Raw genomic sequence first — 17,178 nt, 5'->3', positions numbered from 1 at the left:
GTCATACACACCTATATTCTCTAGATCAGCGTTCCTCAACCTTTTTTCAGCCAGGGCACCCTTTAAAATTATGGACAGTCCCGAGGCACCCCATCGTAAAGCTTGTATAAAAGTTTTGGGCAATTTGTAGACATTTTGCCAAAGCACTCCTGAAGAAACCTCAAGGCACCCAAGGGTGCCTAGGCACCCTGGTTGAGAAAGGCTGCTCTAGATATTATGGATAGTCTTGAGGCACCCCATTGTAAAATGGGGTGCCTCAAGACTGTCCATCATTTTAAAAGGGCACCCCATACTAAAATGTCTAAGACTATTCTAATAGTTTTATATACCGCAGCGACACCCACACATGTAGGACACCCAACGTTAGAGGTGATTTATTCTTTCAAAGCAAATACACTTTTGCACACTGGTACTGACTAGTATTCCTATGTTTCTCTTCTCCTTCAGTTTTTTTCCATCACTGAGCTAATGTGACCCCAGCACTGATGGAGAGGGGCAGGGGAAGGTCAAACTAGGATGCTGTGCAGGCAGCTGAGATCCTCCTTATCAACTGATGATGTCATTGGTTGTCAGGATGCCAGCGGCTAGAAGGTGGTAATGGCGCACAGTGAAGACAAGTGGCTTCGTATAACTAAAAGGCAGGCTTCTTCCACCCGCTGGCTTGTATACAAATTTTGGGCAATTTTTAGACATTTTGCCAAGACGCCCCTGAAGAAACCTCAAGGCACCCCAGGGTGCCTGGGTACCCTGGTTGAGAAAGGCTGCTCCAGATATTGTGTTAAGACCCTGACAGTACTGCCACTAAAACAAGCTCTAGTCTGGAGGTTGGACATAAATGCACACTGAATCTCAATGATGTATGAGCTATAATATACTTATATTCCTTGCTAGATATAAACACATAGTGAAAACTGAAATAGATTTCCGTTATGCACCACCAAGCAATATACATTGTGGCTCATTTCATTCGTAAAAATTGGGTCACGGTGTGTAGCTGACAAATACCACAAAATACTTTCTACTCAATGGATCAGAGAGAGCTCCATGATTGGACAGGTCACAAGACCAGGCTCTCCTCTCGACTTTTTTTTAAAATGGTTTAACAGCTAATAAAATACATTAGACCCCCTAAGCAAAAATGCATATGATGTATCATATTTGGTATCTATCAAATCATAATTTCATTCTATTTAATATTATGTTAGTTGTTGGATTGCGGAAACTTGTCGTCTGAAAACATAGATATAGTTAGAGAAGTTGGCATTAAATGCGTGTCCACTGGAACATCAAGAAACACTTCAACATCTGTTTAGCTCACCCGTCAGAGCCTTTGATTGGTTGTGTTATTTCTGTAAACGCCCTTTTCAGGGACCAGAAAAGATGGCTGCATATGCAGCTCAGTAGCTCTCACCCTCATTGAAACTATGAAGGAATGTTAAAGTGTTACTAAACCCACATCAGTACAATCAGTCTGTATAGGCAGTAAAGCGTGCTTGTTATACTCACTGTGGAACCTAAGGGGTTAATCCTCTGCATTGTGTAAAAAGGCTGTTTTTGAATGCAGGGTCCGCGGAGACTGGATATAGTGAATGCAGGGTCAGGGGAGAGCAGATATAGTGAATGCAGGGTCTGGGGAGAGCAGATATAGTGAATGCAGGGTCTGGGGAGACCAGATATAGTGAATGCAGGGTCCGGGGAGACCAGATATAGTGAATGCAGGGTCAGGGGAGAGCAGATATAGTGAATGCGGGGTCCGGGGAGACCAGATATAGTGAATGCAGGTCCGGGGAGAGCGGATATAGTGAATGCAGGGTCCATGGAGACTGAATATAGTGAATGCAGGGTCCAGGGAGACCAGATATAGTGAAAGCAGGGAGCGGGGAGAGCAGATATAGTGAATGCGGGGTCCGGGGAGAGCAGATATAGTGAATGCAGGGTCTGGGGAGACCAGATATAGTGAATGCAGGGTCTGGGGAGAGCGGATATAGTGAATGCAGGGTCCGGGGAGAGCGGATATAGTGAATGCAGGGTCCGGGGAGAGCGGATATAGTGAATGCAGGGTCCGGGGAGACCAGATATAGTGAAAGCAGGGTCCGGGGAGAGCGGATATAGTGAATGCAGGGTCCGGGGAGAGCGGATATAGTGAATGCGGGATCCGGGGAGACCAGATATAGTGAATGCAGGGTCTGGGGAGAGCGGATATAGTGAATGCAGGGTCCGGGGAGAGCGGATATAGTGAATGCGGGGTCCATGGAGACTGGATATAGTGAATGCAGGGTCCAGGGAGACCAGATATAGTGAATGTGGGGTCTGGGGAGACCAGATATAGTGAATGCAGGTTCCAGGGAGACCGGATATAGTGAACCCAGGGTCTGGGGAGAGCGGATATAGTGAATGCAGGGTCCGGGGAGACCGGATATAGTGAATGCAGGGTCCAGGGAGACCAGATATAGTGAATGTGGGGTCTGGGGAGACCAGATATAGTGAATGCAGGTTCCAGGGAGACCGGATATAGTGAATGCAGGGTCCAGGGAGACCAGATATAGTGAATGTGGGGTCTGGGGAGAGCGGATATAGTGAATGCGGGGTCCAGGGAAACCGGATATAGTGAATGCGGGGTCCAGGGAAACCGGATATAGTGAATGCGGGGTCCAGGGAAACCGGATATAGTGAATGCAGGGTCTGGGGAGAGCGGATATAGTGGATGTAGGGTCCGGGGAGACCAGATAGAGTGAATGAAGGGTCCGGGAAGACCAGATATAGTGAATGCAGATTCCGGGGTTTAGTAACACTTTAAGAGTCACTCATGAGAGCTGTTATCAGCTTGGACTACTCAGCAAACTACTCTGCACAAAACCAAAGACCAGGCAAATTTTGCTTAGTACTTTTCACTTTTAACCCCATTTTGTTACTGTTGCTATTGTATGTTTTATAGTACCTTTTCTGTAAATATGTTTTTCATGGAAACAATAAATCATCAAGCCGAATCTCTTAATACTCTAAATCAGAAATGAAAGTTCAAGTTCACTTTTTTTTAAAAAAAGTAACAAATGCCCATTTTTTAGCAGGTAAAAAAATGTGCATTTACATTTTATTTTGTTTTTTTGAGCCTGGAAAGCATTGCACAGCAATCAGCAGATTGTTGGTGCCATGCAGGACTCCTGCAAACCTGTCAGTGTATCTGTGTGCTTGTACCTTGACCCATCCCACTGATGTTCATCTTCAGTCTACTGGCTCTCACATTGTTGTCCTATGCAAAATCATCCCATCCAGGTATTGTCCAGTGGCCTGTGCTCACTGAGTTTTGTTTTCTCTCAAATGTATTTCTTCCTCAATAGGGACAAATTCTGACAATGCTACATCAATCCCATACACCGTTTTGATCATTCTCTGCATCCTCCTCTTCCTCATCATCACCATCATAGTGATCATTGTTGTTAAGTACAGACGCAAACCATCACTGACTTCCACAAGGACACCAATGGACCCTCCAGATGCAGGTATGATGGTGGAGGAAAAGAAATGTAATCTTCAAAGACGGAAAGGTTTCTTCACAGTGAGAGCTGTGAAAATGTGGAATAGACTTCCTCAAAAGTTAGTTCTGGCCAGCTCCATGGATTGCTTTGGATTCTTTTTTAGATAACATTTACAGGTAAAGTTGATCCAGGGAATATCTGATTGCCTCTCGGGGGATCAGGAAGGAATTTTTCCCCTGCAGGAGCAAATTGGATCGTGCTTTGCTGGGTTGTTTTTTTTTTGCCTTCCTCTGGATCAACTGTGGGTGTAGGATTATGCTGTCCTGTACTTTCCCTATTCCACACCTTCCAAATTTGTATGCTGTCCCATACTTTCCCTTTCCCACACCTTCCAAATTTGTATGCTGTCCTGTACTTTCCCTTTCCCACACCTTCCAAATTTGTATGCTGTCCTGTACTTTCCCTTTCCCACACCTTCCAAATTTGTATGCTGTCCTGTACTTTCCCTTTCCCACACCTTCCAAATTTGTATGCTGTCCCGTACTTTCCCTATTCCACACCTTCCAAATTTGTATGCTGTCCTGTACTTTCCCTATTCCACACCTTCCAAATTTGTATGCTGTCCCGTACTTTCCCTATTCCACACCCTCCAAATTTGTATGCTGTCCCATACTTTCCCTTTCCCACACCTTCCAAATTTGTATGCTGTCCCATACTTTCCCTTTCCCACACCTTCCAAATTTGTATGCTGTCCTGTACTTTCCCTTTCCCACACCTTCCAAATTTGTATGCTGTCCCGTACTTTCCCTATTCCACACCTTCCAAATTTGTATGCTGTCCTGTACTTTCCCTATTCCACACCTTCCAAATTTGTATGCTGTCCCGTACTTTCCCTATTCCACACCCTCCAAATTTGTATGCTGTCCCATACTTTCCCTTTCCCACACCTTCCAAATTTGTATGCTGTCCCATACTTTCCCTTTCCCACACCTTCCAAATTTGTATGCTGTCCCGTACTTTCCCTTTCCCACACCTTCCAAATTTGTATGCTGTCCTGTACTTTCCCTTTCCCACACCTTCCAAATTTGTATGCTGTCCCGTACTTTCCCTATTCCACACCTTCCAAATTTGTATGCTGTCCTGTACTTTCCCTATTCCACACCCTCCAAATTTGTATGCTGTCCTGTACTTTCCCTATTCCACACCCTCCAAATTTGTATGCTGTCCTGTACTTTCCCTATTCCACACCTTCCAAATTTGTATGCTGTCCTGTACTTTCCCTATTCCACACCTTCCAAATTTGTATGCTGTCCCATACTTTCCCTTTCCCACACCTTCCAAATTTGTATGCTGTCCTGTACTTTCCCTTTCCCACACCTTCCAAATTTGTATGCTGTCCCGTACTTTCCCTATTCCACACCTTCCATATTTGTATGCTGTGCTGTACTTTCCCTATTCCACACCTTCTAAATTTGTATGCTTTGTTGGCTAAGTTTTTAGCCAAACTGAGTTTGGCCTGAATTTTTGGGAAATTGCGACATGACTGCAGACCACTGGGGCAATCAGCTGCTGCTGCACGTAGCATAGGGAGAGGGAAGCTGATGACTCCATTGACTTAATATGGTCCCATGGCCATATCTGGTCAATTACATTATCCATAGATGTCCATGTGTCCATATTACACCAATGAATTCACCAGCATTCCCACCCTTTGCTACATGCGGCCGCCGCTGATTGGGTAGCCAGCCTGCTGTATGTGACTGTTTCTTTAGCTCATTCTTATTTGTAATTATAAGTCCACCATTTTTGTTATTTTTGCTGTTTTTTTTTTTTTTAGAGTCACCCAGGGGCCTCTCTGAAGAAGAAGATGCATATTATGCTAAAGTCCATTTCAAAAAGAAAGGTAGGCTGCCAAAGAACTTGATTTGTCTGTGTGCATACAATGAACCAATGCTGAGATGACTCAATATTGTAAGTTATTTAAAAATCCAATCCTGAAAGTCCACCGTATCAAAATATTTTTATATTATAGATATACAACCTGGCTTTATGAAATCACTTGGCTTGTGTGCAAGATCATAAGCTAGGCCTCATTGCTTGCTGAAAAAACAAATTGTGGCATGCTTAGTGTACTGTGGCAAAGTGTGGGCATGGTTTTCATAGTGGCTGGGACCTTGCTAGGATTGTAAAAGATTTGGGTAATTTTGGGAACTTCAAGTAGAGAAGTAATGCGGCATGGGTCACATCTCTCTCACAGGCGTGGGGGACTTTCTTTCCTTCCCGGGGCTCTGATGGATGACATCAACACCCTTCCCTCTCCAGAGAAGCAAGTCTCCCCTCCCCCCAGTCCGCACAAGTGCCCCCTCAGTTTGCGGAAGTCCCCCCCAGTCCACACAAGTGCCCCCCCCCAGTCTGTGCAAGTGGCCCTCCCAGTCTACACAAGTCCCCCCGCAGTCTACACAAGTCCCACTGCTCCCTAAATAGAGAAGCAAGTCTCCCCCCCAGTCCACACAAATGCCCCCCAGTCTGTACAAGTTGCCCTCCTAGTCTGCACAAGTCCCCTCCTCCCTAAATTCAAAGAGCTCACCTTAGAGTCACATCTCTCTCACAGGCATGGGAGACTTCCTTTCCGGGGCTCTGATGTATGACATCAACACCCTGCCCCATCTACTGAAGCCCCAGTCCACACAAATGCCCCCCCAATCCACACAAGTGCCCCCCCCAGTCCACACAAGTGCCCTCCCAGTCTGCACAAGTGCCCCTTCTCAGTTTGCACAAGTCCCCCCCAGTCCACACAAGTGCCCCCCCAGTCTATCCAAGTTGCCCTCCCAGTCTACATAAGTCCCTCCCAGTCTGCAGAAATCCCCCTTCCAGTCTGCAGAAGTCTCCCTCCTCCCTAAATTCATAGAGCTCCCCTCAGAATCACATCTCTCTCACAGGCATGGAGGACTTCCTTTCCTTCCCGGCACTCTGATGGATGACATCAACACCCTGCCCCATCTAGAGAAGCAAGTCCCCTGCCCCCAGTCCACACAAATCCCCCCCCCTTTCCGCACAAGTGCCCCCTCCCAGTCCGCACAAGTGCCCCCCTCAGTCCGCACAAGTGCCCCCCTTCAGTTTGCACAAGTCCCCTCCAGTCCACACAAGTGCCCCCCCCCCAGTCTATACAAGTTGCCCTCCCAGTCTACACAAGTCCCTCCCAGTCTGCAGAAATCCCCTTTCCAGTCTGCACAAGTCCCCCTCCTCCCTAAATTCAAAGAGCTCACCTCAGAATCACATCTCTCACAGGCGTGGGGGACTTCCTTTGCTTCCCGGCGCTCTGATGGATGACATCAACACCCTGCCCCCTCTAGAGAAGCAGTTCCTGCCCCCAGACAGCCACCCAAAGCACCAGTAAGAGGATCTGTTGTGTGAGTGAGAAGCAAGTCACACAGGATCCTCTGTGACAGGAGCACAAGATCGGGCAGTGATAGGTCCAGCTGCAGCGCTTGTCTCTTCCATGGGTGCACTGTGGGTGGGAGCACAATGGCTTCATACCCACTCGGGGCCCGTATGCATTGTACACTTTGCACCCATGGATGATACACCACTGCTGGTACCCCATTGATTAGTGCCCAGGGGCGGACTGACCATTTGGAAACTCAGACACTGCCCGAGGGCCCGGGGTCAGTAGGGGGCCCCATGAGATGCCCCTGGTACCTTTTTCATAGGCTTTTTTGAGTTTGGGCAAGGACACAGGAGCCCCATGATCCCCTATAGACTGGGGGCCCCATGAGTTGTCAGTCTGCCCCTGTTAGCGCCCATAAGCAGGCAAGCCTTCCCATGGGAAAGCAGCCTGCATTCCCTTCAGTGCTATGCTAATTCATTGAAAGATGGGTCTAAAAAAATTGGCCTTCTCTCAAAACACCCAACTGGTCTCTTTCATGCCATTGCTGTCTCAAGAGGGGGTAAAAGAATGAGAATGGTCAACTAGGAATCAGCAAATTCACCCAATCAAATTATTTTTAGATCATATACATACAAGTTGGTAACCCATTGAAAAAAACAGTGTTTAGTAACAGGGTTTAGTAACAATTTAAAACCAATTAATCTCCATTATAATGTTAATAGGGATACCAAACATATAAATATATTGTGCAATAACTCATAGCCACGTTCTAAACATTGGTACAGCAAGGTCTTGTAGTTACATAGTTAGTCTGGCTGAAAAAAGACAAATGTCCATCCAGTTCAAGCACTAAAATAAACAAGAAGGGAGTTGCAACAGTCGAGGCAAGAGATAACAATGGAGTGAATGAGTGGGGTTGGGGAGGTGAAGGTGGCAGGATTTGGACATTGATTGGAAGGGACCTGAAGGAAAAGAGTCCAGGATTACATCTAGCAGCCTGGTTAAGAGAGAGGAGGTATGAGAGAAGGGGGGTGAAGATACCTGTAGATCGAAAAAAAAAAAAAAAAAAAATACTTGAGGAAGTAGAAGCAAAAGAAAATAGTAAGTGAAAAGGAGGAAATTTGTTGGAAGGGGGTGGGGGTGAAGGGAAGAGGTAAATTTATATAAAAATTTGTATTTTGAAATGTTGGTTGTAAATTGATTTTGTATCAAAAACTTAATAAAAAAAAATTATATTTAATAGATATTAATTAAAAGATAATAATAATCAGCTTATCTTAGTGGAAATGCCAGGGACCGTCAAGGTTTTCTGACTAGGCTGGTCATTCTTTCCAGGGACTATCGGTATGTTTGTCTACAGGGTAATCACATACTGAACAGCCAGACTGAGGGACTGTCGTCTGATCTGAGTAATAAATTATATTTGGTATTTTCTGTTTTACCAGAACCTGCCACCAACTCCAGCGCTGATGAAGACTTATGTTATGCCAACCTTAAAATCGGTCAAAAAGGTAGTAACAGCTCATCATGGATGTCCGGAGGTACAGTAGGTCAGTTTAATATAATATATTAATTCCAATTAAAAAAAAAGAAATTCATGTCCTTTTTTTTTTTTAATGTTCCAAAAGTTATGGCAATTTAAACTGAGCATTTGATGAAAAATCGATATATCCCATCTCTAAAGTGCACCAGCACAGAAAATGAGATCTTACCTTGTTAGATGGACTTTATGTTACTACTTTGGACTTAGTTGCTTTTAAATGGAAGTTGTTTTCACTTTTTCACTTTTAATTGTTTAATCTTATTAAAATGTGTTATTTATTTATATTTAAAGCATATTTTGTAAGTTATTTTTTTTTCCATGTTGATACATATGTAACTTCATAGGAGCACCTTGAAAAGGTGAATGCAATATATATATACAGTTGCAAGAAAAAGTATGTGAACCCCTTGGGATTACATGGAGTTTTGCATGAATTGGGCATAAAATGTGCTGTGAACGTCATCTAAGTCACAACAATAGAAGAACACAGTCTGCTGAACATAATACTACACAAACATTAGATTGTTTTATTGTAGATGTGTCAACAAAAATGTTAGCATGTGCCAGAGATTTCTGTAGGTCTTTAGCTGACACTCTGGGATTTTTCTTTACCTCATGCAGCATTCTGCGCTGTGATCTTGCAGTCATTTTTACAGGACGACCACGCCTAGGGAGAGTAGCAACAGTTCTAAACTTTCTCCATTTGTAGACAGTCTGTCTTACCGTGGACACATGAACATCAAGGCTTTTGGAGATACTTTTGTAACCCTTTCCAGCTTCATGCAAGTCAACAATTACTGATCGTAGGTCTTCTGAGAGCTCTTTTCTGCGAGGCATGGTTCACATCAGACAGTGCTTCTTGAAACCAGTAAACCCAAAACAGGTGTGTGTTTTTTAAGGGCAGGACAGCTGTCAGCAACACATCCAATATCATCACACTGATTGGAGTCAAGGTTGGCTCACTCCTGGCTCCAATTAGCTCTGGGAGAAGTCATTAAGCTAGGGCCTCACATACATTTTCCTCCCTGCACTGTGAATGTTTACATGTTATGTGCAATTAAACCATGGCAACATCTAATGTTTGTGTAGTATTATGTTCAGCAGACTGTGTTCTTCTATTGTTGTGACTTAGATGACGTTCAGAGCACATTTTATGCCCAATTCATGCAAACCTCCACGTAATCCCAAGGGGTTCACATACTTTTTTTTGCAACTGTATTATATAATTTTTTTTTTTTTATCATAGACAGGCGCATTTTGGTTCATTGTAGTATCAGCAGCTTTTTTTAAACAGGGTTTTAGAAAATGATTCAAAATGAGCTGAACATATGATGAATAAATTGGAGCTTCTCTGTTGGTCAAGGAGTCTTCTTGTCACAATAAAACAATAAAAAGAAAAGATGCTTGGAAGGTGGAGGAGGTTGGGTCAAGCCTAACTTGAATGAAAGAGTAACAGTTAAATAGCAATTAATGAAGGATACAAATATTTGCTGTGTATAACATGATATTGATGGGTGTTTCTCCTTCCATTTTTAGCTTCTTCACCTAAAACCACTGAAAATGTAAGTAATCTAAATTTGTTCTCAATTTTATGGGCCAAACTAGTTTAGTTTGGGGACAATTTTATTTTTTTCATTTTTTTAAATGTTTTTATCATTTATATATTTTTCTATTTATTTAGGATCTTTGCTTGACGAATCAATATTTAAAACTGTGTTTTCCCATGATACTAGATACAGAAAACATAAAATACATCTTCAGAATGTCTCTCTCTAATTTAAACAGGTTTTTTTTTAAATCAGAGCAGTTGGAATAGAGAGGTACAGTAAACATGTGAAAAGGAACCTAGAGCGCCACCTACTGCATGGAAATTTAAAAATGAAATATGAATATGCAATATTTTAATACAGAATTTTCCCCCGATAACAGCATCACAAAACATTTAGTTTTCTAAAAACTTTTTTTGCATTCAGATTCTTCCTTTCTAAAGATGGCTGTACGAAAATCTGAAAGATCCCACTTCAGAGCATTTAAAGCGATTCTAAAGGAAATTTAATAACAATTATGTTATACTTACCTGCTCTATGCCATAGTGCAAAGAGCAGCCCTGATCCTCCTCTTCTGGGTTCCCCCACCGAAGTTCCTGGCTCCTCCCCCTTGCTGAGTGCCCCCACAGCAAGCCCTTTGCATTTCCAGGTAGGGGGTGTACAGGGGCGGACTGACCATTTGGAAACTCGGGCACTGCCTGAGGGCCTGGGGTCAGTAGGGGGCCCCATGAGATGCCCCTGATACCTTTTTCATAGGCTTTTTTGAGTTTGGGCAAGGACACAGGGGCCCCATGATCCCCTATTGCCCGGGGGCCCCATGAGTTGTCAGTCCGCCCCTGAGGTAGCATCAATCAGATGAAGGGCATTCAACAGAAATTACATACAGGTCAACATTTGGTTCCCAATGTGAGTTTGCTTGTATTGTTCTTTCATGCATTGCTATACCTATATAATCATTTAAAATAACAAATCTTCATGACCACAAGGTTCTAATTTCCTGGCACAAGCGCATTATAATTAGCGGGATTTTTCCGGTCTGAGAAGAATGTTAACACTTAAAATTTATTTCCACCAGATAACAAACAAGTAACATTTGTCATCCTCTGCCTTTGATTTTTCTCATCACAAAAGTTGAAATTTGTCGTCATTTTGTTCTCATTAACCAATAGCAAATCAAACTAACATTTCAAAAATGAACATTTTCATGTAAAATTCAAAAGTTGTATGGTCAGCTTAGTTGAAACCTCCCTGGAAGGGGCATGTAGAGAAAGTGAGTCAATCTTTTGAACTATATATACAAATTTCAGCTAGAACTATTGACTTCAGAAGAAAAAAGACATATTAATGTGGAACCAGGGGCGGACTGACCATTTGGAAACTCAGTCACTGCCCGAGGGCCCGGGGTCAGTAGGGGGCCCCATGAGATGCCCCTGGTACCTTTTTCATAGGCTTTTTTGAGTTTAGGCAAGGACACAGGGGCCCCATGATCCCCTATTGCCTGGGGGCCCCATGTGTTGTCAGTCCACCCCTGTGTGGAACTACACTGCATCTGACAGCCACATATCAAAAACGCTATTTATTTATTTTTATTTATTTATTGATTTATTTATTTATTTTATTTATTGTTTTTATTTATTTCTTTATTTATTTTTGTCTTTGTCCTCTACATGCTCTTTTTCTTTTCTATTTATTTATTTATTTTAATTTCTTTTCTTTTTTTTTTGAGGCATTTCCCATTACAAGGTTATTATTCACTCATTTAAGCATTGAGATTTTGTTCTTTATAACATGCAAACATTATGAAATATGCCAAAATACTGAATTAATAATGTTCAGATCACTGCTGTTCTATGCTATATCTATATCAAAAATTGTATGGATACGAGAATGCCTGTTTTTTAAATTTATTTTGTCTTGATCTATTTTTTTTTTCTTTTTGTTCTGTTATTTAATTCTATTTGAATGGAATTCAGTTGTCCATTTAGATATATTTTGTTTACTTATGTTAAAAATGAATAAAAATATATTTTAAAAACCCGCTATTTAATTCATTTTTAAACTCACCCATACATCCATCTCTACATGCTTTACGTTGCTGAAAAATCACTTTGAAAAATATCCCTCTAACATTTCAGGAGGTGGCCATCTTAAGTAAGGGCTAAAAGTTCATGTAGCATCTTGGGATCCATCCGCCCTTAGCTCAGCCATGCAGGCAGGAAGGTGTGCTTAGCTGAGAAAACACCTCCCCCCCATCCTAAAGACTCCTGTGATGTATGACATCATTTGCCTAGCCATGGAAACCAGAAAGTAACTAAAGAAATGTAAAAAACTGTTTAAAGAATTTTAAAAAAAGTTGAAAACAAGTAAAAATCATAAACTTTCCTATCTATTTACTAATGCTAGCAGCATAAGGAGTAAAAATAGCCAATGTTGACTGCGAGGGTGAAGCTCTACTTTTAGACAGGTAACCATGTGAAATTGAGCCTAGAGTGCCACCTGCTGGCTGAAAATTTTATTTGAAATATTCATATGCAATATTTAAATTTTTCTTGACTAAAAAATATTGAAGACAATATAAATCTAAGTACTATTTTCTATATTTTCCAGCAGGTCATCTACTCTGAGATTAAAGCCAGAGCAGAAACATGAGGATGATCGAGACCAGGCACTGTTGTCCCTTCCTGTGTTGGAGTCTGAATGGATTTCTGATTTTTGGTTCCGGAAGCTACAAATACTAAGACCAAAGACTAACTCCAAAGCTTGATAAAATTGAACTTGACCCGTCCATCAATGAGTCAACATAGCTGGAGAAATGTTGACAACATGTTGCACTTGCCAATACCATTACTTGCTCTTTAATCCCTCACCCTCCTGAAGATTTACCCCCCTTCCTGACCAGATCATTTTTTGCATTATGGCGCTGCGTTACATTAACTGACATTTGCGCGGTCATGCAACGCTGCACCCAAATGACATTTACGTCCTTTTTTTCCCACAAATTGAGCTTTCTTTTGGTGGTATTTGATCGCCTGTGCGTTTTTTATTTTTTGTGCTATAAAAAAAAAGTCTGCCAATTTTGAGAAAAAAACAATATTTTTGACTTTTTGTTATTAAACATGTCCAGTAAAAAAAATTAAAAAATCTAATTTCATCATAAATTTAGACCAAAATGTATTCTTCTCCATGTCTTTGCTAAAAATAAATCCCAATATGTGTGTAAATTAATCGGTTTACGTGAACGTTAAAGCGTTTACAAATGGCGCTATATATACTGGAATTTTTTTTTTCTTACTAGTAACGGCGGCGATCAGCGACTTATAGCAGGATTGCGGTGGGCATTCTGACACTGGGGGGAACTGACTTGGTGTCACTGACATCCCCAGTGACACCAATGCAGTGATCAGTGCTAAAAGAAAGCACTGACACTGTACTAATGGCACTGGGCAGGAAGGGGTTAACATATGGGAAAATCAAAGGGTTAACTGTGTGCTGGGTGTGTTTTACTGGGGGGTGGTATGTTGGTGCTTCACTGCAAGCACACTGCTCTGGATGGCTGTGCTGTGCCATCGGCTCTGCCGAGTCGACAGAGAGGAGGACTGTTAGTAAACAAAGCAGCCCTCCCCACATCGGAGATCCTTGGTAATCACCGGGCACTGGCGGGGAATCACCAGCCGGGATCCAGTGATTGACAGCTGTGGCCACGAATGGTGGCGCAGGTAGGACGGCGGGGAAGCGGTTAATCACTTTTTTGAGCCTGGGGAGGTGCATGTACTCTGGCTCATAGTACATAAGGCTCACCCCCGCATCTCCTTGGAAAGCTTTGTCCTTTAAACCCCTATCACACTTGGCTTTGTCAATGGTAGAGGCTCAGTGAATGGAGAGGCATGGTTTGAAGCTGAATTTTAACTAGTTGCCGACCGCAGATAGCCGAATGACGGCTGCACTGCGGCCGGCCAGTTCTGGGTGGACGTCATATGACATCCTCCCAGAACGCGCTCTCCTGCGTGCCCCAGGGGGCGCGCACCCGGCAATCTCCGTGATCGCTGTGTCCTACGGACACAGCTGATCACGTGATGTGGTAAAAGGCCAATCGCAGCGGCCTTTTACCACGTGATCAGCAGTGTCCAATGACATGCTGATCACAGGGAAATGCAAGTTCTCGGCTGCACTTTCCTCACGCTGTCAGATCGTGAGGAAAGTACTGCCGAGAACCGGCAGTTGTCAGAGCGAGGATCGGCACCGATCATCAGGGCACTGATGATCAGTGCCCTGATGATCGGTGCCCAGCAGTGCCACCCACAAGTTCCGCCTACCTGTGTCCAGCAGTGCGCCCACTAGCTCCACCCACCTGTGCCCAGCAGTGCACCCACCTGTGCCACTCTGCAGTGTCACACACCTATGCCCAGAAGTGCCACCTACCTGGGCCCAGCAGTGCCACCCACCTGTGCCCACCCACCTGTGCCCACCAGTGCCACCCACCAGTGCCACCCACCTGTGCCCACCCACCAGTGATGCCCACCAGTGCCACCCACCAGTGCAGCCCAGCAGTGCTGCCAGTCAGTGCCACAAGTCAGTGCCCAGCGGTTGTGCCAGTCAGTGCCGCCAGTCAGTGCCCAGCAGTGATGCCAGTCAGTGCCGTCTATCAGTACCCATCATCAGTGTCACCTATCAGTGCCGCCTATCAGTGCTGCATATTAGTGCCGCCTATCCGTGACACCTCATTAGTGCTGTCTATCAGTGCTGCCTATCCGTGCCACATCATTAGTACTGCCTATCAGTGCCCTTTAGTGCTGCCTATCAGTGCCCATCAGTGCCGCCTATCAGTGCCCATCAGTGCTGCCTCATCAACGCACATCAGTGAAGGAGAAAAATTACCTGTTTGAAAAATGTTATAATAGAAACAAAGAAACTTTTTTTTTTTTTCAAATTTTTTGCACTTTTTTTTATTTATAGCGCAAAAAGTAAAGCGCCCAGTGGCAATTAAATACCACCAAAAGAAAGCTCTATTTGTGAGAAAAAAATGATCAAAATTTCATATGGGTACAATGTTGCATGACCGCGCAATTGTCAATCAAAGTGCGGCAGCGCTGAAAGCTGAAAATTGGCCTGGTAAATAAGGGGGTATAAGTGGCTGGTAGGCAAGTGGTTAATCTGCTGACATATTGCCTTTTCTGCTTTCTTTCCCCTTTCTCCCATCATCAACATGCTAAGGACATTTTTCAATAAAGTAATTTAATTTTCATTAAATAACTTATTGTAGAGGCATTGATGTCATCATTGGGTCCTTGTGCTTATCTATGCAATCCAGGCAGAACATGACTGGTGGGAGGGGCCAGCAGGGTTTTATACGTAGCTTCTTAAAAGAATCACTGCATCCTGCCTCAGTACTCCTCTTGAGAAGCCATCAGCTCCCATGCAAGCAGTGGGATGGCTCTTTGGTGTAGAAATGCAAATATTGTAAGTGCTTTTGATGGGTGAATGTCAATTTGGTGGAGCGAGTGTCCTTAGGCAGACTACATTTGCATACTGAATTTCCTTGGTAATGCCCATATTTGATGCTAAGCCTCCGTGATTGCAAGAACTGAAATCTAATGAACAAATGGGGTGGACCAGCGACAGTCAAGCTAGAAAGCAAAGGACTAGACATTGCTGGACACCCTCTAGCCAGGAAATGAGGAAGGCTCTGTATGACCTGCTGCAGCTTCTAATGCACACTGTGAAATCAGAGTGAGCAATTTCAGTAGAACAGATGAGCCCATAAAGCTCTGCAAGACAGAAGGAAAGGATGGAGTTCAATCCTGACTTGGAGAGGCTCTATATTCAGCCTCGTCCTAGAGTAAGGGGCTTCTCTGGACCCAAAGAAACTGACTGGAAAACAAGTAGACCAATTCAAGAGTAGTAACATGCAGTTCAGACCAATATGTCAAGAGTAGTAACATGCAGCAACCAATCAGAATCATCTCTCTAGACCATGTGCAAACAGCTTCCACTCAACAGCCAATTATTCAGTTCTTTAGGTTGTGCAACCTCTCTTACCGGAACAATTTTCATTCCTCTATAGACATCTTTCTCAACCTTTTTACCCCAGAGGAACCCTGGAAATAATCTTCAGGTTTAGGGAAACCCTTGCTAAAAAAATTCAGTGGGATAAATGTCCCTCACATTGGTGGTCAATGGGACAAGTGCTTCCCCTACAGTGGTGGTCAGAATGGAACCCTTAAAGTCAGCTGGCTCTTCTAAGTGGCGTTAGCCCAAGAACTCTGCAATCACCGTCAAATGGGAGGTCCATCAGCCACAGTTTATGGAATCCCTAGAAACCTCTGGAGGAACTCTAGGGTTCCATGTAACTCTAGTTGAGACAACTGAATTCTGATTAGACACTTTTGGTTAATGACCTTTCCAAAAGGGGATCTGACGGTGGACAGAACAACTGTGTGCTTAAACATTGAAGGAAGTAGACACTTTCTGGATCATGCCACCTTCTAGGTCTTGGGTAGTGAAGCAAAACCAGTTCATTTAGTCCAGACCCTGGAATTAGAAAGTTGGACATGAATCAAAGCATGGCTGCTTCCATCATGGCATTCCCGTTAATTGAGATGATGACCATTATTATCTAATATTAGAGACAAGCCCAACTGTCAACGTTATAACATAATACAGATTCAGTTCTGCAAGTTATTAGCCACTGGGTATTTGTGAGTCCGGTAGGACGAATCATTCTACCAATGCTGACCATTTGTGGAGCAATACAGTTTTCTGATATTATGACCATTTAAAAAATTAAATTGTATCTAGTGGTTGCAATAAATTGTGGTTTTAGCCGATTCAAGCCTGATGGAGAATCAAATAATATTTGACCAAATCAATTTTTTCAGTTTCATTGATAGATTGTTTAATGAAATAGGTATGGAAGTAGCCAAATGTATAACTGATGGATTTTGGGTCATATTATATATGGGTAGCAGGCATATTGTTCTTTTTTTTCAAGTTGAACTCTAAACACAGATCATAGGAGATCATATAGCAGAGCACCCAGTATTGCTATAATATTACAAAGTACAAAATCACACTGTAGAAGCAATCTCTTCTGAAGCAGATGCCATGGATTGAAAGTAGATGCCACTCATTGGAAGCAGATGCCACTTGCCGGAAGTGGATGCAACTTGGAAGAAGATGCCATTGGTCAGACGTAGATGCCACTTGATGGAAGTAAAGACTGCTTGA

General features: G+C 43.2%; 1 protein-coding gene across 2 annotated transcripts in view; it reads left to right on the top strand.

Annotated features, from left to right (window-relative positions):
* LOC149438234 (uncharacterized) overlaps positions 1–15,208 on the top strand; it is a 55,812-nt gene extending 40,604 nt beyond the window's left edge. The window contains exons 8-12 of one of the 2 annotated variants that reach the window (XM_089660103.1): positions 3,339–3,500; positions 5,314–5,379; positions 8,310–8,405; positions 9,944–9,969; positions 12,562–15,208. In XM_089660103.1, coding sequence (XP_089516229.1) covers positions 3,339–3,500; positions 5,314–5,379; positions 8,310–8,405; positions 9,944–9,969; positions 12,562–12,603 — 392 coding nt within the window. In that variant the 3' untranslated portion in view covers positions 12,604–15,208. Of the gene's footprint in view, positions 1–3,338; positions 3,501–5,313; positions 5,380–8,309; positions 8,415–9,943; positions 9,970–12,561 lie in introns of both variants that reach the window. The other variant, XM_089660102.1, reaches the window with a different exon arrangement.
* Positions 15,209–17,178: the final 1,970 nt, after the last annotated feature.

This window comes from Staurois parvus, unplaced genomic scaffold (assembly GCF_062004578.1).
Source record: "Staurois parvus isolate SC_StPar_1 unplaced genomic scaffold, SC_StPar_1.0 ptg001202l, whole genome shotgun sequence".
NCBI lineage: Eukaryota > Metazoa > Chordata > Amphibia > Anura > Ranidae > Staurois > Staurois parvus.
The sequence above is the reverse complement of the archived record's forward strand: the minus strand, read 5'-3'. Positions and strand labels throughout refer to the sequence as shown.